This window comes from Euprymna scolopes, chromosome 43 (assembly GCF_053919585.1).
Source record: "Euprymna scolopes isolate OS-2025 chromosome 43, ASM5391958v1, whole genome shotgun sequence".
Classification (NCBI taxonomy): domain Eukaryota; kingdom Metazoa; phylum Mollusca; class Cephalopoda; order Sepiida; family Sepiolidae; genus Euprymna; species Euprymna scolopes.
Window position 1 is genome coordinate 13,445,505 of NC_136524.1, and position 24,566 is coordinate 13,470,070.

Genomic DNA, 24,566 nt, shown 5'->3' on the forward strand with positions numbered 1-24,566 from the left:
TCATTTTCTAATTCTGTTTTAGTTTGAATATTTTGGAAAGATAAAAATTAAGTTTCTATGAATTTATTTAATTAAAAAAAAATTAAAATCAATATAGTAAGAACATTTACAAAGTTTACATTGACAAATAAATTTTTTAGTCAACTGAATAAACACTTTGCTAAAACTTAAGTAAAGAATATGATTTGATGGTTTATTTTATCAGCATATCAATCCCTTTTGGGTTATCTAATACCAAAGAGATTGGTTTGATTTGTTTATTGGTGTTTTTTTTTTTCTTTTATATTGTTGGCATCTGCCCGTCTAGAAGACTATGAGGCTGTATGAGCCTATCTTCAATCTACATTGTCGGTTGCAGACGTCACAGGTGAAGGTCGGTGAGTTGTGGTGGTGGTCTGTTAAATTTTGTTGACTGGCCTTCCTGAATAGTCTTTAGATCTTCGCCTTCATTAGTAGTCAGGCCTTTGGCTACCTAATAACCAGATGTTGCAAACTTTAGCTTTGAGCTTCCAACTGGTAGAGTAAATATCACATGCTTTCATGTCACGTTTGTACACATCGACACAGCTGAGGTAAGGACAACCAACTTTTTGTTTTACCAGTAGTGAGTTTACCATAGAGAGAGAATGTCTTTTGGGATTAGCCCATTGTCCATGCGGTGCACATGGCCTATCCAGTGTAGGTGTCTTTGACAAAGGAAGGTGAACATGAAGGGGATACCAACCCTTGCAAGCACAGAATTGTTTGTAGCTTTGTCCCTCCAATAAATTCCAAGAATTCTCTGCAGATTATGTATTGGAAATGTGTTCTGTTGTCATTTTTGGTGGCTGTTGGTTGTCCATCCTTCTCTGCTGTACAGAAGGGTGCTGATGGCACAGGCCATATAAACGTTCACTTTTGTGGAGATGGTGAGATATTTATTTTCCCACACCCAAATTGTCAATTTTGCAAGAGTGGTAGATGCCTTTTCAATGAGCTTGTTGAGTTCTATATCAAGTTGTCTGAGGCTATAGACTTGAGATATTAGAATTGATGAACTACGTCTAAGCACTAACTAGACATGATGGTAGATAATGAGGTTACTTGGCTCATGACCTGGGTTTTCTTCAGGTGAGGCCAAATTCTTTACAAGCATTGAAAAACCTGTCCATGAGTCTTTGAAGTCTTTCTTTTAGTGCAAGATGCTACCACTGCATCATCAGCAAACAGTAAATCCTTGATGATAACTTGTTAGACTTTGGTCCTGAACCGAAGGCAGTTGATGCTGAAGAAGCGGCCATCTGATCTGGGGTAGAGGTAAACTCCGTCTTATGATGAATTAAATACATGTCTCAAGAGAAGTGCAAATAAAATGCCAAATAGTGTAGGGGTAAGCACACATTCCTGTTTGATGCTACTTTTTACACCAAATTCAGCAGACATGTCTCCGTTGAATTGCACAGTGCTCATCATACCATCATGAAATGACTATAAGGCTCAGGAGTTTGGAAGGGCAGCCAATGAGAGGCAGCATCTTGAATAGTCTATCTCTAATGATTAGGTCAAATGCATTAGTAAGGTCAATGAAGGCAAGGTACAATAGTCTGCACTTCTGGAGTTGACATAGTGAAAAGATCATGTCAATGGTGGAACATGGGGAGTGAAAACCACACTGTGATTCAGAGTATATCCTTTCAATAAGAATTTGCAATCTTGTCAAAATGATGCAGGCAAACGGTTTGTAAACAATGTTCAGTAGCATATCATTATTTCATTTTTTTTAAAAATTAGATCTAAGTGTGATTATTGCATTATTACTATAGGCATTAGTTGTCTACTATGTATTTTGAAGGTGTTTTTTTTTTTCCATTCAATTCTATTGCATAGCTTTGATACTTTTAAGAACTCTAGGAAATTGTTAGGATCTACTTTGTGGAAAGTCTTTTAGACTTTTCTTGGTAATTAATATTTTTTTCGAGCTAATTGGTGATCTTTGGAGTTTGTTAGAATATGCTTTACAGTACAGGGTAAAAAAAAAAAAAAAGTGGTAGTAGGCATGCAGACAGGCTCGAACTCGTACCACGAAGGAAGAAAAGAATGCGAAAAAAAAATAAAAAAGACGTGACGTCTTTGCTGTTGCGTCCATCGCCAACCCGAAAGTGGCAAAGGATTAAGGCGAAAAAAGGAGATGACTTTCGAAAATATTGGCGAAAAAAGCGATCCCTCTTTGTAGAAAAGTGTCCAGTTGAGGGTGAAGGAATTAATGTTTTTGGCCAATTTTTCAATATTTGTTGTCCAAAGGGTCGAGCTTCAAAACAATACCAATCTCATAAAAATGTGCCACTTCTGTCGAAAGTTTTAGGTAGACATGCATACATACATACATTTAAACAAACAGGTGAGATTTATATTATATATATGTTTGTTGATTAGAGGTCTGTGTTTGCTAGTATTCATTTTTATGATCTTTTGCAGCTGTGTCAACTTTTTCATTCTCTTTGAATCGTATGTGGCTGCGAATCCAGCAGAAGATGATGGCTGTGTTTTGGGAAACATAATTTTTTTCTAAGAGATTTATGATTAGAGGGTTCTTTAAATTTTTGTTCTTTAGTGACATCAAAACTAATAATGAGTTTCAAAGTACTATGCATTTGTTTGAGTTGGTTTTAAAGATAATGTCCAAGGCTAATAATTCTATGATTGTTGTTTCAGCACTGAAAATTGAGTTGTTATCTGGAAGGTGTTTTTGTAGTGTGATATTGTTAGATATGGCTGCACTTCCAACTTTGTTCAGATCTGTAGATCCATCTGTGTATATGTATGCATCCAGTTTGGGTAGTGTTCTATGTTGTTGAGAGTGTCTGTATAGATTGCAGGGTGTGTATTAGATTTGGAAATTTTTGTTAAGTTTAGAATGATTCTTGATTGTTTTAATAGCCAGGGAGGATTTTTAGGAAATTTGAATTTGTGGATGGTTTTTGTCTATCAGACAATTTTGTACTATATGTTCCATTTGTAGTCGGTAGGCTTTTATGGCATTTTTTTCTTTGTCAAAGAGGTAAAAACTGGGATATTCATTTGTCTATAAATAATTGACCAGTGCATTGAAGTTGTGGTATCTGTTTATGAACAAACTCTTTAGAGTTTTTGATATCTACTATTATATAAAAGGTACTTTGTGTGCGTATGAGCAAGTTTGTTCCCTACAGATTCTGCAATGGCTGGGCCGATTTTTATGAAATTTTACATAAATATACTTTATGTATCTGCCAGTGTTCTTAGGTTTTGTATCGAAATATCTCCAATAAGTATTGATAATCAAAAAAATTTGAAAGACGGAACAGGTAATTTTGATTAAAGTTAATACCTTATAGAGCCTAACATCACAAGTGCACTAAGTCAGTGAATAGTGTTAATGGTTCAAATTGGCACAAGAAATACAAGATAGTCTTGTTGATCTCAATGGTTTTATTGTTAACTAGCCATACCTACCAGGTGTTGACAAGGATTTTTTACTTCCATTTGACTAACATTTCTTTTTAACTGTTTTTTATATTTTAATTCTATTTATTCTTTTTGCAAAATATTTTTAGTTAAATTTATTGTTTGGTCATTAAATTATTGTAACTAAATTGTTATAAAACTTTAATTGTTGTCAATTGGAGTTGACGTGTTTACAACTATGTCCATTATGGATCTTTTTTTATTGTTAGTAATTTATTAACAGTTTGAATCTATTTAGAAAAATGACTGGATGTAAATAGCTTCTAAAACTTTCAATCTTAATGAGGACAGCCGAAAAATTTAAAGCCAGAAATGATTTTCTTTGACAGTTTCAATGTTTAAAAATTCTTACAAGTTTCAAAAGGTCCAAATCTGAATTTTGCATAGTGGGTTTCTATAAAACATAGAGACCAAACAAAAGATGTGCCATAGTTGCTTTCATCTCATTAGAAGAAATTTATTTTTATTATTATTCATCGGACTACTGTTCACATCTTGAGTGTGATTTTCACAACGTTTCGGTCAATTATAACCTCCGATCTTCTTCAAGTGTATCTTGTCGAACTCTGGAACGTTTCTGTCAAACTCGGAAATTTGGACAGAATTTCAAGCGGAACCCTTTATTTACTTCACAGGGGTAGCGTACTCTTGTTTCATCAGCCATGACTGGATAGAGGTCCCAAGTAATTCACAAATGTATTTTTCGGTTGCCCACACTGATGATTGAACCTTCAACCTTCAGGAGAAGGTCACTTTTACAATTGATTTTTCCCAGTAGCCACGGATCCTTGCAGACAATTCTAGTACGAATTTTAGGAGTCTTAAACCTATTTTTATTTCTAGTTGTAAATATCACTATTTATTAGTAATTATTACTATATATTAATATATATCTATACTTATTACTTGTATATATCAATTAGCGGTGTTGCCCGGGTGTTTGGAGGTGTGTGTTGGTGGGGGGGGGTTAGATTAAATCAACCCTGTTAAAAAAAAAAAAGAAAACGTTGGCCAGTTGTTTGGAGGTGTAAAAGAAAAAAATAGTTTTAGTATAAAGGTAGGCTTGAACCCCGAACGTTTGACGCGGAGGTGGAAAGGAAATGGAAAAAAAAACCTGCGACCTAACCATCTTGACCACAGGAACAGATAAATTGTTAAGTGTGTTGATGTTTATAAACCGAAATTAGCAGAAGCCAGTTTTTGTTTTCCCTGCTATGTGGTTATCAAACAATAAAAAAAAAAACACAAAAAAAAACTAACGTAAGGCAAATGAACGATGAAAACAGAAAAACGAACACGTGAAAAATGGCTTAAATAAAAGTCTGTTTCGATATTAAAATTTAAAAAAAAAATCGGTGGGTACCCGGGTATTTTTGGGTGTCGCTAAGAATAAACGAAGTAAAAACAAAAAAAAAAAAAAGCAAAAAGACGAACGTTACGTGAAAAATGGCTTAAATAACACTGGTCCAATATTTAAATTAAAAAAATCGGAAAAAAAACCCCCATCTCACACCACGATTCGAACCCAAAACATTTAGATAATGAACCAAAGCCTTAACCAACTGAGCTAACGTGACGTACATGAAATTTGTTCAGTTTTTCAACTATTTAAAGTAAATCAGGTCACGACGTCATCTGACGCATGCGTAGAATCAGTCATTGTCACGAGAGGACCATTTTTGGTGACCCCCCCCCCTCCCCTGTCGAAAATTGTCCATTTCGGGGTGAAAAACTTAACGTTTTTGGCCAATTTTTCGATATTTTTCAAGTAAAGGATGGAGCTTCGATGTGATACCGAGTTTGTGAATTTTCGTCGCGTCTGTCAAAAGTTTTTAGCAGACATCCAAACATACATACATTTTAGCTTTTATATATATATATATAGATGTTTTTACTTATTACTTGTATATATTATCTATTGTTTATAATTACTGGTTCCTATATCATATTAAGTTCTATACCAGGTCTACTTAGCAATTAGTTATTCCCCAGCATATAATATGTAACCAATCCTCATTAAAAATCCAGTCATTCTCTGCTTATGTTTCTACTCTGTCGAACAGCCTATCAAAAGTAGCAATGATGTCTAATCAGGTTTAAAGTTACCTCCAATTCAGACGATATTTAGATGTACACACCTTCTAACTGTCCTTATACATGGCTAGTTGCACTTTTCTATTTTTTGATTTGATTAATTTTGATGAGGGAGGTCATTATTTTGTTCACTAGTTAAACAATTGTTCAGTTTCTTATCAAGGGATTCTCAATCTGTAGTTCATGAATCCATATAGGCTTGTAATCAGCTTTTAAAGGATAACAAGTTGACTGAAGGACAGTGTAGGCCACTAGTAATAAAATATGGACTAAAAACCAAAAACTCCTGCTAGTTATTATATTGAAGATTCAGTGATTAACAAACTAATTCATAATAACAATAAACATTGCTTATCATGTTTTAAATCCCTTATGATTTGCAATCGATATCAGAAGCCTCCTCACATCTCTAAAACAATGGAAACAAAATACGAAAAAAGATACCTGGATTGTGCAATCTCTAACTGCATTTCTGATTTGGCATCACTTACGTTCAGTGATAAAAATGCATTGTTCTAAGTGGTGCAAAGTTATTTTGGAGATTTGTTTTTCTAGATTAGTTTGCCATACTATGGTTTAAGAATCTAATCTATCCTGTATTTAATCCATAGATAGGGAAGAAAAAAATGGATTCTCAAAGCTAAGAAAAGTAGCCACTTTATAGCCACTTCCAAACTTACCCAGTATTCTTAAATGGTTGTCCACCTAAGTATAGATGCTTAATTTGTATACTGAATTAATCTTAATCTTTGAATTTAAAAAAGGCAAAGTAATTTTTGCATAATCTGTCCTTATAAAAGAAAATCCATATAAGCCTGTCCTTTTTTCTGTTGAGAGATGTCATAAATTACATGGAGTTAACCTGCAGACAACTCAACCATTTAAAGCGGTGCTGAATGTATCATGACCACTGCTTTTTGGACAATTACCCCTCATTTGAGCAACAGAAGAGATAAGAGGACATGATTTTGGCTTAAACTATCAACAGGAATTTAAATATATCATTCCAGAAGTTTTACACCCCAGCACCAAACCATAGTCTCCATGAGACATTGTTTGATATGGATCAATAGTCTGATAAATTAGATGTTTGAATGAAGGAAATAGAGAAACTCTTCTTGTGGATCAATTTAAACTTTGCAAACACCAAGAATCACCTTATTAAATACAAATAATATATCAGACTTCTTCCTTAATGTTAGTGGTTTGGTTTCAGTCTAGCGACCTCTCTCTTTTCTTGCTATGAAAAACAGTTAAAAGTATGCCAATTTCAAAACAGGCAAAAGTTGGAGGGACGCTGTGATCTGGCTATAGATCTTAAATGATCGATTACTGACTCGTATGTTGAAAGATGCGGAGGTTTCTAAGTCTAAGTAAGTAAATCACATATTTCCTTATTTAATTTTTAGCATAAAAGCTGTCAATAATTTTCTGAATTCAATTAATCATGACTAACTAGTGTACAGATCACAATAGCATAGTACTGCATTTCAGGTTCTCAACTAGCAAGATAATGAGCAACATGTACAGACAGCAGGTAGTATTCCCAAATCAGCACCCATCCAAATACATAAACATAACAGATACAGTCGTAGAAAAATTAAAAAATAAAAATAACATAGAAGCAATAATAAACATGTATAGAAGTCTAAAAGAGATCAACTGAGAAATAGAATATTGTCAACCGTCTTTTTTGACTACATCCTTGATTGCTTCTGTAGTGTTACTATGACTATAGCACAGCATAATCTATTCTTGATTGGGAAACAAAAGTCTTGTGTCAGCTGTCTTTTTCAACATATCTCAAACTAGTTCTATGTTAGCATAATTACAGCACAACCAAAGATATTTCAAATTAAAAACGTTTTTTTAAGATGCTTTTATTCTACTCTCATTGGAAGTCAATTTTTAATTGCTGCACAACAAAAGGCAGCATGTAAAATGGATATTAAGTCAAATATGATGTTGAAAGAATGGATGCAAGTGTTTAGGTTAGTAGATATAGAACAATGAGGTAGCAAGGAACTGAAAGAAACTTGGAAGGGATTGGTAAAGATGGACTTGAGTGAAAGAGGAATAATGACCTAGGGTTAGTTTAGAAATCAATTTTTTGGGCCATCCAACATGCCAGTATGTACAACACTGTCAAACCCAATATGATGAGGATAATGATACATACACATATCTATACACTCATGTGTACTTTCACAAACACATACATTTTAGAAATACCCATCATTAATTCTAGCAGTAACCCTAGATTGTGTTCTTTATAATTTGTTCTTTGTACCTTTTTTTTTTTTTTTTACGCACATTCACTCCAAACAAGGTACATCACCACTTGAACATGAAGGGCTATTATTTTGAACTATGCTTAGGGAGATGAATAAGATGTTAGTTTACATTACATTCAGGCTTTTGCATATCAGTACAGTCAGGGAAGCAGTTACCTGGAAAGGAATACTTGAGTATATTTGTTTGAGGAAGACTTTTTGGCATTTAGGGACCTCAATAATGAAGCGGTGTCATTTTGTTCCTAAGCAGGTTTGTCTGGAGTATGTATGTCAAGGGAACACAAGTACAATGAGTTCATCAGAGCACATTCCATTAAAATACTTGTAATATATATGGATATATCAAGACTAGAGCAGCCTGAACTAGTTGAGTGAGCACAAGTAGCATGTAAATAAACCCAATTTGCTCAGTTTGTGAGAGAAAGAGGATAAGGGATAAGGAGAGGGCATTCAATGTTCTAATCAGGAAACAGGGTGGTTCTGATGAGTCCCTGCACCTAGCTAACAAACAAAGCAAAAAAGATCAAATAATTTGTATTTGCATATTCTACTTGATATACATTAATCAAATTTATCTATCACAATTATCTGGTAATTTTTTTCCAAGTTAAAAACCACCATTCAACATTATTTGCAGGAGAGGTGGCAGTGGTGAAAAGGACTAACAATTTGGATTGCCATGTTCAAAGTCAGTCAGTCTCATAGCGCTACATTCACATTAGTATTGCTTGTCACTATTTATTTTTTTATTTTTTTATTATATTTCAATCAACATACACTCCAACCTTCTTCACACATTCATATGGTGATATTTTTTCCATATTCATTATTCTTAATTGTTTGTGTATGATGTTTCGTACATACTGATTAACAGTCAAAAATAGAAACGGCGAAAACAATAGTCTGAAGTAAACAATACAAATATCATCAAATTGGTTTTAACATCTGGATATTCACACTAATATTCCTATAAAATAATTTTTCATACAAAAATTGCTTCTGGTGACCTAAAGACACAGAAAAATACCTATCAATAACTTTTTATTTAGAGTGGAGGATTTCTAAATTCATTTAATACAGCGAGCCTATCTGACTTGCTATTTAATGTTTTCTGATACTTATTTCAATAGAATTCTTAGAAACTGAACTATGATGAGTTGAACACAAAAATAAATAAATAATGCAGGCCATTTCTGATGACCTAAAGAAAAAAAATACCAACATTTACATTACATTTTTTTTCTTTTAATTATTAAAACAGAACTAGATATAAAACTGGACAGATTTTTAACATTAAAGTTATAGAAATTAAATTTTTTTTCAGTCTGAATAGGTTCAAGATAGCAAGAATGGAAGAAACAGTCTTATAAAAGTGGTACAAGCAAAATGGGAAACAGAAAAGAAAATGTCACATTATGGAAATAGATTTGTATTTTCCCTGCCCTTGTTCGCCAAGCCAACTTTTGTGACAGGAAGGATATATTCAATTTGATGTATATTTTACATGCTAGGACAGCATTTAACAATTAACTTTCAAAGTAGCCTATCTCTGGCCAGGTCTTTATACCTCTTTCTCTCAACTCCAATCTTATCACCTCCTCCCATGTTTCTTTATAAACTGAACCTGCTACCTTAAAATATATATTTACAAATAAATATATATTGCTTAGAGTAGAGGATGTCACTAAAGATTGCATTTAATTACAAAAATTAAAAAAGTAATACAATTCAGTATTTATTAAATTCTTTAATGACAATCCCTTCCACCAAATGTATTTAGTCAGGAGTTACACAATCTGTGACAAACACTATATTAGTGCATTCATAGACTGTCAAAAGTATTGATTCACTTTTTAAATTGATACACAGTTGTTTATATGTTCAATACTAAAACTGTTGATTTTTCAAAATTTCTTTTGCTTTCTTTACGCGGGTTTGTATTACTGTACACATAGATTCGAAAAAGTGGTCAAAAAATAAAATATACAACAAAGAAATATTAACAGTAGCTATAAAAGTTACTTTGCAACCTACCTGAATCATTTATTAGTGTTTTTAAGTAGTTTTAAATGCTCTTTATTTCATACCAAATATTAACTTTTTACGAGTCGTAAGAATTCAAGATGGCCAAAATTACTACCCCCCTTCTTCTTCGAAGAGAGAAGCCTCGTTTTCAAATTATAGTTCGCGCATATTTTTGGGGGAGGAGCTTGCCTCGTTTTCAGCATGTGTCTCTGCGGACATATGTCTCTGCGGACATTTTGCGTTTACATGTCTCTGCGGACATTTTGCGTTTCCATTTTTTTTGTTTACATTTTTTAGAAGTTCCGTCCTCATAATGAAAGTATTTGTAAACATTACATTTAATTTAGATATTTATTGCGCACAAATACTTTTTAGTTTTTTCATATAAAGTGGTCAAAACGGTAAATATTTTTTTAAGTTTACATTTTTAAGAAGTTTTGGTACTAGTGCAGAGAGTGACCTGGACGTAAATAATAACGTTATTATTTAAAAAGCCATTCTTAACATGGGGAGGGAAGGGTGTTTTGTACCTATTCTATGCTTTAACCTTACAATTGAATAAAAAGAAAACACACCATAAAACTTTAATTAAACTTGGAAATACGATTTGACACGGTAAGTTTGGGAAAAGGAATTATAAATAAAAAACTAGACAAAATACGGTTAAAAACTCGCCCAATATATGTTTCCGTGACATAGGTTGACATGTATTCAGTGGGTTTTTAACAGTATTTTGCATTAATTTTTATTTTCAACTCCTTTTCCCAAACTTACCGTGTTAAAGAGAGAGTCGGTCGCCATTCTTAATTTTCCAATACATCGATAAACATTTTATGTTTTTCGAGCTGAATAAACATGTTACATTAAATAAAAACACTAAAAACATATCCAGTTAGGTAGAAAAGTAACTTATCTTGGCTTTGATAACATTTATTTAAAAACGATTTGAGCTTGAGCCATTTTTTTTTTTTCTCAGAAATTGGAAGTCGTTTCAGAAAAATACAGTTTCAGGAATCGATGGATATAAATTTAAAAGAAGTTTCGGAAAAGTGTATGATATAAATTTAATTTTCCGAAAAGTGTATGATTTAAAATTTTTTTTTAAACTTTTTTTAGAGTTATTTGCCCCTAGATGCTATCCATAAAAAAAACAAACGTTCAAATATCATTTGGTAATTCCATTAAGTATTTAGCTGGAAAAATAATTCCGTGTTTATAGAAAAATGTTTAGCTTTTGTTTTTTTTTTAAATAAAAAAACACTCAAGTAAAAAACTTAAAAGATTTCATTTGTTTGTTTTATTCTAAGGAATACAGAAATCGGTAAGTTTTTACCACGTAATTCAGCGTCATTTAATACCTAAAAAAATGAAGATCTATTACTCTCCCCCCTCTAAATGCCACAATTTACACTTTTTTCTTGCGTTAATTTCATCGATTACAAACTTAATTTTGTAAATAGAACGGTAACTTTACATGACGTGACCCAGAAGCGTTTAACTCCTAAAGAAATGGAGATCTGCTTTTTTTCAGCCTAATACATTTAAATAGCCTTTATAAATATTATAAGAAATCTGGAAAAAAAAATGAAATAACATGTTAGAGTGGGGGATCGCTTTTCTATATAAATTTAATGTAAAATGAGCACCCACTTTTTGGCCACCAAGCGTTCAGACATGTCACCTTAGCATTTTTTCAAGTTTGCCGATTGAAGGGGATGGCAAAATTTGGCAAATACAATTTGTTTTTTTCTGGTGGTGGTGGGGGGGTTACATTGGAAACATAAAATAACAATAACTTTAATTAGAGACCATTCTCTACTTTCACCTAACAATTTATTAAACAAATCGAAGCCCAAAATATCATAAAACGACAAATAAAAAGCAAATCGAAAAGCCCCCCCCTAAAAAAAGTAAATCTAACACTTCCTTTATTACAAGAAAAAAAGAAAAAAAAGCCAGTAAAAAAAGTGCCCTTACAAAAAATAAAGGTAAATGTGTAGTTTAACGGCGTAAATTATTTGACAGCCAAAAATTTATAAAAATGATTTATTTTTATATAAAACATTATCAGACCCAAAGGCTGAAATAAAACAAAAAGAAATTCATTTTTATGTTTTTTTTATCATTTTTTATTAGACTAGATGTGTACGCCTCACACGTTTAAAATTTGGCCTTTTTTTTTTTAGGTTTGGCAGATTGACTTTTTTAAGGCCAAATTTGGTCTTTTTACGCTCTTTCATTACAAAAAAAAATATGGCGGCCAAAACCATAGTTCATGAAAGAGCTTAAAAAGGCCAATCTGCCAAACCTTAGAAAGGCCAAATTTTAAAAGCAATATAGTGCCCTCGAATAATAAATATAAATGATAAAAAAATAATAAAAATGAAAGTTTTTTTATGGTTTTATTTCAGCCTTTTGGTCTAACAATGTGTTTTTTATAAAAATAAATAGTTTTTATATTTTTTTTTCTGGTAAATAATTTACGCCGCTAAACTACACATTTACCAAAATAAGAAATAAATGCACACATTAATGTTTATAAACGTTATTTTTTTAGGTTCACAAAATCGTGAGTTTTCTTAGGACAGTGATCCCTTCTGCCGAAATATCTGGTGGAGAGGGTATCAGATACTTCTTTTGGGGGTGGGGGCGATTACATTTACATGTTTTTATCTGTTCTTTTATTTTTGAAATTGTTGTGGGGGTATCCACATTACCCATGATGAAAATGATTAGTATAGCAGGCATGTTTCAAACGGAACTTCATGTCAACCCAGGCAACGCCGGGTACCCATGCTAGTTTAATATAAAATTTTAGAATTTGCTTTTAATACGTTAAATTGTTGCATTTTAATTTTTAATCAATTAACAGTAAAAAAATGTCATTTATTTAAAGTCGAAAAACACACACGAGAAACACTCATGCAATTCTATTAATATTGAAATTAAAAAACGCCATTGCGATCATTCCAACCCTTCAATGAATAAATTAAAAGAATTTTTCAAAATATTAATATATTTGACTATTATAAATATTTTTTCTGTAAAAGAAATATTGTATTCTTCAAAATTTTGAATGTTTTTATCAAATAGAAACGTGAAAAATGCAATATTCTATTAAATATTGCTCACAGGCAGTAATGGTTCAATAAATTTGAATTTGAAATTAATTTTTAATTGTTTCCTAGCTTTTTATTTTGTTTAATCATATGAAAATAATACCTAGCAAATATTGAATCATTATAAAATTAAACAAAATGTCATTTAACCAAAAAATATATATTCATTTGGATTTGATTATTTAAAATGACAGGTGATAACCACAATTTATGCCTTTTTTTCCAAAAAAGTATGGAGGCCTGTAAGCAGTACTATCTTTAGATACATGTATGAACAGAACAGGTTAAAAATGATTTTATCGTCTGTATTATCTATTTGTTTTATAAAAGGTAAGTTTTATATTGTTTTTTATCCATTTTTTTTTTTATTTTATTGTACATTTTATTTATTCATAAATTTTTGCATAAATGATCTTCCATAGAAATTGACCAAACAGAAAATGATGACATCACTAGTTAATTGAGATTGTCGGACTGACTTCCTCATCTTGGTTGTTATTGTCACAACGTTTCGACTGTTTTGCCCTCCGCCATCACTGGTGATAATGGCGAGCCCATAGCTAGTCCCTCCTCTTGTCGATATAGGTCAGTAACCATTCTGAAGTAGGTTGTTTCTATGCAGAATGTCAGCATTTCCATTAAGTTTGGCAATGGTACACATGTGCGCTCTTCTATGGAGAGGTCCGCAGCTAGTTTGTCTTGAATTACTGCTAGTGCCTCACTAGTTGGGACTTTAGTGAACAGGCTAACCACATTTAGGCTTACCATTTGGTTTGTACTGATGGGTGCTCCCTTGATCAGTTCCGTGAAGTGGGCAGAATTCTTTACATGTGTTGCTGACTTGCCTGCTAATGGGTTTATTATATCCACAAGGTACCTGCTCAGTGGGTGGCATGCTGAGCCTCGGCAGCTCACTATGGGTCTGAGTGGAATACCGTTTTTGTGTATCTTGGGGAGACCGTACATATGTGGTAGCTTACTGTAATGCTGGACCAGCTGTCTATATCTCATCGGAGCGATGTGTTCCTTGTTTTTGGTAAGGATTTGTAACAGCTTTCTTTCGCTTTTCAAAGTTGGGTCCTTCTTTATTTTACCGTAGCTACCATCTGCGATTAGGCCTGCCATTTTTTCAGAGTACTCCGACATGTCCATCACCGCAGTAGCATTGCCTTTGTCTGCTGGCAAAATTATTATACTGCTGTCACTCTGTAGGGTTCTTATAGCCAGCCTATCTTCCTGAGAGATGTTTGATTTAGGAGGCTTGGCTTTCTCGAGTACTTGTCTCACTTTCCATCTTATTTCATCACCTTGGGTTGATGGGATTCTCAAGGCTATATCTTCCATGTGTGTTATGATATCTAAGAATGGAACGTGTTTGGTTGTTGTTGCGAAGTTGAGACCTTTATTTAGTACTGCTTCCTCTGAGTGACTCAGTTGGCGGCTGCTGAGGCTGATGACCGCTTTCACAGGTGAGCGGTGGTTTGATGTTACATTCCTCTGGTCTTTGAGCTTTGTGAGCTTCTTTATTTGGCGTTCTTTGACCTTCTCATATTCTTGTCTGTACGATTTATTCAGATCTGATTGGATTCTCACCCTGTCTTCCTCTTGAGTCACTTTGACAAGGAACGATGTTAAGGTGTCGGAGATTTTGTTCCTTAGTTTTTGTTTATTCCAGCGGGTATGTTGGATCCTTTCTCGAACGAGGGCATGCCCTGCCCTTTCCGCGACTCTACGTGCCTTCCTGGAATTCACTGTTGTTTGTAATGTCAACCCTGCTGGTATGAGTTTTAAGTCTCTACATCTGTACAGGAAGGTTAGATGGTTAGCGAGTCTTGCTAGTTTCACATGACGCTTTTCTAGGTGTCGCCATTCAATCCTAATGTCGGGTCCGTACCGATTGGATAGTAATTGTCTGTATTTTTGTGATGAGGTGTTTTCATTGATTGAGATTGTCGGACTGATTTCCTCATCTTGGTTGTTATTGTCACAACGTTTCGGCCATTTTGCCCTCCGGCCTTCGTCAGGTGTTTTGTATCAAACTGGGGAACCATTTGTTAGGAGTCTCGAACCCAACCCTTTATTATTATTACAGCCTTCTACACAACGGTTTGAAGATGCTTAATAATTATTATTCTCATCTTGTTTGTTATGTTCTATTTATGATATTTCAGCCGATGTAACCTCCAATCTTCTTTTTGAACTCTTGTGAGAAATTCCACATACAACTGCTATCTTTATTTTAGGCCGGCTATACAGTTCTAGTAGCCAGTCTGATTGGTTTAAATTTGAATGTGTCAGTTGATTTGACTTGGCGCCTTTTCTGTATTTATACATTTATTTTTCAGTCCAAGAAGGTTGGAACTTTAAAATGATACCTATCTGGCAAAATTCAGTCAAAGAACACGGAAAGGTATAGACTCAAACCAGTGGCCCTCACTGGGGAGCCAAGACAATTCCTTCATGGATACCAATCAGTCAATGAACGAAGGATTACAAGCAGAGACAACTTATTTTGCTGAACCTATTCAAATCAAGTAGGACATTCTACTACTGTTCACCATGTTATTATCCAAATATTGGCTCTTATCTCATTTCTTCTCGAGTCACAAGGGGCTCACGCTATGCCTGATTATAGGCGCCATCATTCCCGCCGTGTTCTCGATGATCATCATGGATCCTCCCAAAGGAACAACGAACTAACATTCCAACAATAGGAATCCACACTAAAGGCTCCATGCATATGGAAGCAAATCGGGCCACCATTTTGCAAAAGAACTAACCAGAACTAAAGAACTTTCATTGCTGTTATTTGTGAATAAATTTTGAGTTTAAAGGTATGGCTTTTGTTTGTGGAATTCATTTGCTTTTTCAGGGAGGAAATTGAGTTGTGTAGGGAAAAAATTTCTTACACAGTGGATGAGTAATGATCAATTCTTTTTTTGTGGGGGCTAAGTGTAAAGTGTAGTATCGGTTTCGATACCATAGTCATCTTTTCTGCCCTCAGTTAATAAATGAAAAATTTTTCTAGAACGAAGTAACTTTTTTAGTTTTGTTCCAATGTAAAATGTCCATTTTTGGAGACCTGAATTTCTCCAGATAAAATTGGCTGGTAGCTTAGTTTCGTGGTGATCCGGTTCGAATTACCGTGAATGAAATAATTTGTTTCGAAGTTGATTGACGATATCAAAATACTGAACCGGAAATTGAAAATAGAACAAAATATTGTTTGCTTGTATTTTTAATTTTCTATTTTATTTATTTTGTTTTCTTTTTTAGTTCATGCATGTGTGTATGTGTGATTTTTTTTTTTGGGGGGGGGGGGGCGTCCAGGTTCGCATGGGAGGGGGGGGGGGAATAATTAAAAATAAGTTGAAAAAAATAATAAAAATCCATCGGGCGGACCCGAACAAGCTTTCTCCTCTGCCATAAAATTGATATCATCGATAACAGTCTTAACTTTCATATTAACAGGAGAAAAATGTAAGTTTATTCAATGAATTTTAGTGTGAGGTGTCACTTAAATTCTATTAATTTTTTCTTTTCACCCCAAAAATAGGAGTTTTGCTGATCGACCAAAAGTGGGGTATCAATTTAATAGAACATTATAATTTAAAAGTTATTTCCTACATTGAACGTCATTAAATAAACTTTAAAAAAAAAAAAATTTCCTGCTAATATGAAAGTTGTCTGTTATCGACAATAATCCGCAGAAAGAAAATAAATAAAACGTGAAAAGAAATTAATTTTACAACAGTGGGAAGCTCGTTCAGGTCTACCATCCAATCCACTGAATAAATATTACCGTTACATTTATTGTGGATTTAATCTATATATATAAAAGCGAAAATGTGTGTATGTATGTATGTATGTTCGTATTTGTGTTTGTATGCTTTGCAAAAACTTTCGACACGGGTCACGGATTTTTGCCAGATAGGTATCATTTTAAAGTTCCAACCTTCGCTCAACAAATATCGAAAAATTGGCCATTCCTCCACCCTAAAATCATCAGTTTTGTACAGGGAGGGGTGCCAAAAAAATCGTTCCTTCATTTTCTCTGCTCCTGCTACTACGACAATGCCATGTTTGACCTAGAAAACGTTTGCATTAGTTTAAACCACCTGCAAGTGTTTTTAAAGGTTTAATTTTATCTGTTATTAAATGTATGTCTCTTTGGCATAGGGGTAACGTGTCGGACATTTTTTTTTCCACCTTAGCCTCGATGTTTCGGGTTCGAGCCTGTCTTTCTACCTAAACTTTTTTTCCTCTTTTACACCTCCCCCCGCTCTTTTTTTTTATGTTTGTTCGCTGTTTTGCTTTGTATTGGTTCTCCCAATTTTTCTTAACATCGTGTTTTTTTTAATAATCAAACAGGGTCACCTTCTACATACACACCCCCAAACACCCGGACAACACCGGGTACCCCCGCTAGTCTATATATATATATAAAAGCAAAAATGTATGTATGTATGTGTGTGTGTGTGTGTGTGTGTGGGTGTGTGTGTGTTTGTATGTCTTGCAAAAACTTTCGACACGGGTCACGGATTTTCACAAATTTGTATCATTTTAAAGTTCGATCCTTCGCCCGACAAATATCGAAAAATTGGCCAAAAACATTAATTCCTTCACCCTAAAATCATCAGTTTTCTACAGGGAGGGGTCAGCAAAAATCATCATCCCATGACAAGTTTGCTTCTACACATGCGCAAATGATGTCGGAACATGATTTAGTTTAAAAACGATCCAATTTCGTTGACGTCGTCTAAGCTCAGTTGCTTAGAGGGCGGCGTCATTATCTAAAGATTTTGGGTTCGAATCGTGGTGTGAAGTGTATTTTTTTTTCTTTTCGAATTTCTAAATTTTGATATTGAAACAGGGTTATTTAAGCTATTTTTCACGTTCCATGTTTTTTTTTGGTTTTTATTTTTCACATTTTTTAAAGAAGTTTTAACGTTTGTTTTTCTGTTTTCTTTTTCCATCACATTCGCGTTTTCTTTTTTGTTTTTCCGATTTTTACATTTAACATCGTTCGTTTGCCTTATGTTAGGTTTTTTTGGTGTTTTTTCGATTTTTTTTAAAGTTTTAACATATTTAACAATTTACTATCTAAAAATATTTACTTCGCTTATTCTTATGTTTTGATTAACAACCCCCCCGCCCGAGCACACACACCACACCTCTAAACACCCGGGCAATGCTGGATAGCCCCCCCGCTAGTTAAAAATAAGTCAAGGAAAAGAATTTTTTTTTTTTTTAATTGTTGTTGAGTTCCTGTGGATTTCTGTCAGTATTTTCACCCCCGCCCCCTGGAGTTTCAGGACTCCCACTCTTAAAACACGCTTTTCAATTATTGAGAGAAATTTTCCGTTTTATTTTGTTTTATTTTTTGTGTTTTCGTTCTTAAATCAACTTGGAGACGAATTTTTTTTTTTTTTTCACGGAAGCGAGTAAGCCATAAGTCAATTTTACCTTTCTCCATATTAAACAAAAAAAAATATCTTTGTGTCTAACTGCCCTCGTGGGGAAGCAGGTTAATAAGGATTGAATCTGAAGGTTTGATCCTTACTATTGACATAAATTTAGATACACTCCCGTGATTTAAAAAAAAAAAAAAAAAAAAAAAAGGTGTGATGGGGGGGGGGGCAGTTCGAAAATATACATCTTTAAATCAGATGTTACATTGGCCGAAACGTTGATTATAGGAACAAATATACACAGGTATTTCGCGATCATTTTAAAATAATAGATTTCACATTTCATTGTATTTAATTTTTTAAATATTAATTAGATATATTTAATTCATAATGTGAATTTGATAATAGATTTCATTGATTTCGAGTTATCTAAATGTCGGTTTATCTAAAAGTGTATTAATAATGTCTATATTAAAAAGTAAATAATTAATTTACTTATATATCACAAATTGAAGATAAAAGATCAATAAATAATATATTCAAATTTAAAACAAAAAAAAGTAGTGTTTTTTTTAGAAATTTACCTCTAAATCCGAAGTTTGAAACCTTTTATTTAAAAACAAAAAAAAACACGTTTGGTTTTTTTTTTTGTTTTTTTGTTTTTTTTTTAATGAAACCTTAGTCCTTGCTCCTTTAATTGAAAAAAAAATAGGGTTTGAATTACATTTTTCGAGTAGTTATAAGCTTGGAAAGACGGGGGGGGGGATTATTCAATATTTTTCACGAAGTTTCTGACACACCTGGTGTATTATCGAAGGTAACATCGGCTGAAACGTTGTGCAAAGATGAAACCAATAATCCAAATACATATTATCTAACAGTTTCTTTGTGTATTACTATTATAATATATATTAATTTACTAAGTCTTAAAGAACCCTTCGATACAGACGTATATAGATGGATAAAATTCTTTTCTCACCTGTAAACAGCCCCCATTGTTGTTGTTGATGGTTGAACTGAGATTTACTTCAATACACATACAAAGGAAGGCTGTCTTTTCAGAAAATAAATGTGTCAAATAAATATTTCTTCTTCGCTCTTATAAAATGCAAGAATATGTATATAAAAAAGAAAAGAAAACGGAAAATAATGGGTACGGAAGTATTTAAGGTAAGGTGAAGAATGCTGGTGCTCTGGACTTTTCGTCCGAAGGATTGTTGTAAACGACTTTATATATAAGAAAAATAACGAGATTACTAAATGGGAATAAAAACGGAAATGGTATGGAAGAGGTTTTTAAGAAAATGTTAACATTGCTATCATAAAAACTGCTGAAAATACGGAGAAACTTAAAAACAACAAAAAGGTATTTTCAAGAGTTCAGACTGTAATCATTATGTATTGCCTTAATTAAAAAATAAAATTAAAATAAAAAAATATTACAATACTATTCTTCAGGTGAAGATATTAAAAAAAATTAAATCAGAAAACTGCAAAAGGCGTGGGTTTATTTATTATTGAGGGGAGTTACAGCTTGTCAAGAGGGATGGACTAAATATTATTTTTATACATACAACGCGTATGTCTGCGCTTTCCTCGCGACTACACGAAACTAGTAATTACGCATCGAGTTATTAGTTTTAAAACAACTTGGTTTCATTGATTTAATAACCGAACAATACAGTAATAATTAGGTTACCGTATTGTTTGTTAATCAAATTACTAATTAAACTAAGTCGTTAAGCTAGAACTTATTTGGTTTAAATAATAGGTGCTAGTGCAGAGAGTGATCCGCGCTATTTTTTAAATCGTATTTCCAAGTTTAATTAAAGTTTTATGATATGTTTTTTATTCAATTGTAAGGTTGAAGTATAGAATAGGTACAAAACACCCTCCCCTCCCCATGTTAAGAATGGCTTTTTAAATAATAACGTTATTACTTACGTCCGGATCACTCTCTGTACTAGTACCAAATAATATTTCGATGGCATTGGTATTTCTGCAGTTTATAATAGATAGAATTGACAAGTTAAATGTAATTTTTACGGTAGCTTTTGTTTATTAAATTGTTAGATGAAAAGTACAGAATAAGTTTTAAAATAAAACTCCCGGCCAACTCCCTTTCCATGTTAAGAAAGGGTTTTTAAATATTTTAAATAACGGTATTGTTTCAACACGGTTTGTACCGGTATATTTAATCTGAAAAGTTAAAAAATAATCAATCCAGTAAATGGCGGACCTGTACGTAAAAATGCATGGTTTTCATTTTTTTAAGGACAATTATCATTAATTACAGTCTTAATAATCATATTAGCATAAAAAAAAATTGACAAAAAATAAATTTAATGACTTCTAAGAATGGGTTAATCACGTAACATGTCGATAAAGAAATGGACAATAAGTCTGGTAATAGTGAAGTAGAACGTTATAAGGAGAAAGTGACCCCCGCCTTCTAAAAAATTATTTTTTTTTCTGCTAATATGATACTTTATTTATGATAATTTAAAGAAATTTTTTTTTTTTTTTAATTGTAAAACACGGATTTTTAGGGGGGTGGGCACTCTCGTACTGGTCCGCCCAGTAAATTTATGTAGTTAGTATTCAAAAACGATGAGTGATGAGAGGGGAAAAAGTAAACATTTTCGTTACTTTTTCGAATTTGGAACCGAGCTGTTTGCTTTTTACCCTAAACTAATCCTAATCAAAGTTTTAGGTTTTGGCAAATGTCGATTATTTACGTTTAAATTTTGTAGCATCTTTCATCTTGACTTTCGTTTCTCGACCATTTTAATTTCCAGGTTATTTTTTTAATTACTAGAGTTACATTATTTCTAAGTGAATGGTTGTTTCTTAAAACTACGAAATAACAGTAACTATTACCCAGAAAACAAAGTAAATAGATTTTTGTTGTATAGCTTAATTAAAATATTAAACAAAGTAATAAAACGTTCAAAGAAGATCGAAAAAATTTATCAGCTGGTATGTTTCGAGTTCCATCCTGCATACACACGCAAGTTCGACTTGTTATTATTGAGCACTTATATAAACACAGTAATGACTTGATTAACTACCATGGCATTTTTGCTAGGAGCAAAGTGTAGAATCTACTGTTCTGATATTACATTTCATCTTTTCTGCTGTCAGCGACAGAAAATTCCTTCTAGTCTTTAAAAATAATGTTTCAATCCAGAGTGGCCTCTGGGAGGAGGTATTTACTGAACATTAAAAACAAATCTCATGAGTAGGCAAATAAAACTTCGCCAAAATGTGCGTGACACACACATTTCTCATTTCAAGAAAATCAGAATTGTATCGTCGGCATTATTTGAATAGATTTGAATAAATTGTATCAAAATTACTAAAATATTAATGTTTATCTATATGAATTATTTGAATAGATTTATTTGCTTTTGATCATAGAATGCCAATACAAATAGTGAAAGCAATCGATTTTGACGCTTTTCCCCCATAAAGAAGAAATCAAAATTGAGACTCGAGAAAAACAATAAAATAGATCAATTGATCTCGTAATAGTTATAGTTATTAAAAAGAAAACAATAGAGTAAAATATATATCCAGGCCACCCCGAAAACATGCCTCCACCCCTTTTTAATATTGTGTAAGAAGCACAAAATTTTTGTTTGACTTTAAGAAAAAAGAAATTTTTTAAGTAATTTTTTATTTCTTTAAGTATAACTTATTGTAAATTATTAAAAATTAAAATTAAATAAAATTGTTTTAGATTCACAATTCTTAAAATATTAAAATAAAAATTCGTAGACTTCGTTTTTTAACTAAACTCAAAATAAAGGTAAACATTTTTTTTTATTTGACAAGAAATTATATATCGTTAAATTTTGGGTCATCTTTTTCGTTATTTTTTAGTTCACAAAACGAAACTGAAAAAAAAAGCACCCACGAAATTTTCCCTTAAAACAAAGAATTTCAGTGGGTGTGTCGTTTTCTTTAGAGATAAAATATACTTATATTTACTTTGGGACAAAAATCAAGAAGCAAAAAATGTAATTAAAGAATTAATTTGCATAAAAAATATAAAAATAAAAGTTGAAGCAGTGAGCTGGAAAAGTTTTGAATTTGTATAGCGTTAGTTTATATAGTAGAAATCCAAACTTTTAGCGACAGAAAGCGTACGAAAAAGTTGAGTTTCAAAGTTGTTAGAAAGTTTTATTCGCTCAGACGATTACTTATAATAAAAATGGCGAAGTAAAATGAATTAAGAAAATAAAAAATGATTAGTTTTTCTCGACTTGTTACTCACCTGCCTTGTCATAAAAAACAAAATGGCCGTTCGCTTCGTTTCGGTGCCGTTAACTAAAAAGTATGCGTTTTGACGAGACTCTGAACGCGTACAATGTGTTAAGATTTTTTTTTTTTAATAACAGAAGAAAAGGGACAAGGATTCAAAGAGAGAAAGAAAAGGAGAAAGAGCAAGTCTTCGTTAAGAAAGGGGGGGGGATTCAAGTGATAGAGAAAGAACCTAATTAGAGAGGGAAGTCCTATAGAATATGTTTAGTGAGAGGGGAAACAGAACGTTAAGCTTCTTTACCCGTTTTATTATTATTATTATTATTATTATTATTATTATTATTATTGTCTTCTTATTGAAGGAAAATATAACGATTTAAAAAGGAGAACAAGAAAGAAAATACGATAGCAAGTTTTAGATCGAGATGTTACGTGAAGGATGAAATTAAAGAGAGATGAAATTAAAGAAAGGTAGATTTCGAAGTTGGATAGAATCGTAGACAGTAATGCAATCGAGTGCGATTGCGAAGTTCTACTGATTAGCCGGTATATATAAAGAATGGATGAAGTTGAGAATTAAGACGGAGTAGGAATGTGGATTTTCCCCCTCTTAAAAAAAATGGAAATAAGAAAAATAAAGAGTTAGGGTAGGAGAAATAGATAAAGCAAGAAGAGTGAATGAGACAAAAATAGGCATATATAGACGAATGAGATAACTATATAGTAGTAAGTAAAACTTGACAAAAAAAAAATAAGTGTGGAGTTTTAAGAGAGATGTTTAATGGGTGAGGGGAGGGATATAAAAAAGTAAATAAAGTTTGAAAAATATTGACTGTTCTTTTATTCAGTAATGTATTGAGAATAAAGAGACAACAAAAATGTATCTATGAAGTTGTAGATCTTGTCTATTAGTTCGTTCGATGTTCATGAACGCAGCCAACAATTTTAAAACCATATATATACTGAAACTATATTAGCCATTGTAATGTTAAGGTGGGGTGATTAAAGACAGAGGCACTGTTGTTTTATTAGCGTTTTATTAACTGTATGTAAAATCAGGAACAAACAATAGGAAGGGAATGGGTTGGCCCGGCAGCGCCTACTTCCGGAAGAGAGAGACTCCTCAGCTCCAGGACAGGTTGCTCAAAACAATTTAGTCTCAACACATTGAGTGCTTAACAGTTCGATGGAATCACTTTATGTTAGATACGAAAAGTATCAGTTCTCGGTAAGAAGAACACAATTTCCGGTAAAAACAACAACACCTCAAAGTCCGGGCTTACGTAAAGAAAGACGAAGAAGGAAAACCCACTCCTCACAAATTCGTTAGTTCATCACAGAAACAATCGCCTGAAAACTCCACTAATTTTCGCACTCAATAACAACACCGCCTCGTAATTCACTACACACCAAGTGATCTCCCGCCGTCACCTTTATGCTAACAAACGCCAACCAATTTGCATATGGCTAAGTTCACCTCTCACTAATCCTCATAACTACGAGATCACGTTTCCAATAAGGCCGAGTCACTGTAACAGTGTTTTTTCCTTCAGAGCAATTACTGCCCTGCACACCAGACACAAACGAACCCTCTTACGGCAATAGCTAAGATTAGTCTCACTTTCATGTCCACACTCACCCCTGGTCTCAAGATCACACATGTGACATTGCGGACGTGGTCGTTTGTTGCAGGCACTCCTATGAAGGGGGATTAGCCAGACTTCTTCATCTTTATCGGAGCTCTCAGAAAGATCATCGGAACTATTGGTATCAGCATTGGGGTTTGCAGTCAAACCATCAGGCCCACAGGGCAGAGGTTGGATCCATAGTTCATTGTTGGATGATTCACAATTGCTGCTACTCATCAACTGGTT

The 24,566-nt window shown here is 33.1% G+C and overlaps 1 protein-coding gene across 9 annotated transcripts in view; it reads right to left on the reverse strand.

Moving 5' to 3' along the window:
* LOC145268194 (kinesin light chain) overlaps positions 1-23,006 on the reverse strand; it is a 418,880-nt gene extending 395,874 nt beyond the window's left edge. For 4 of the 9 annotated variants that reach the window (XM_080123439.1, XM_080123446.1, XM_080123447.1 and 1 more), the window contains exon 1: positions 19,406-19,747. In XM_080123439.1, the coding sequence (XP_079979565.1) occupies positions 19,406-19,422 (17 nt within the window). In that variant the 5' untranslated portion in view covers positions 19,423-19,747. Of the gene's footprint in view, positions 1-19,405; positions 19,748-22,705 lie in introns of those variants that run through there. The other 5 variants (XM_080123445.1, XM_080123441.1, XM_080123442.1 and 2 more) reach the window with 2 other exon arrangements.
* Between the last annotated feature and the right edge of the window lie 1,560 nt (positions 23,007-24,566).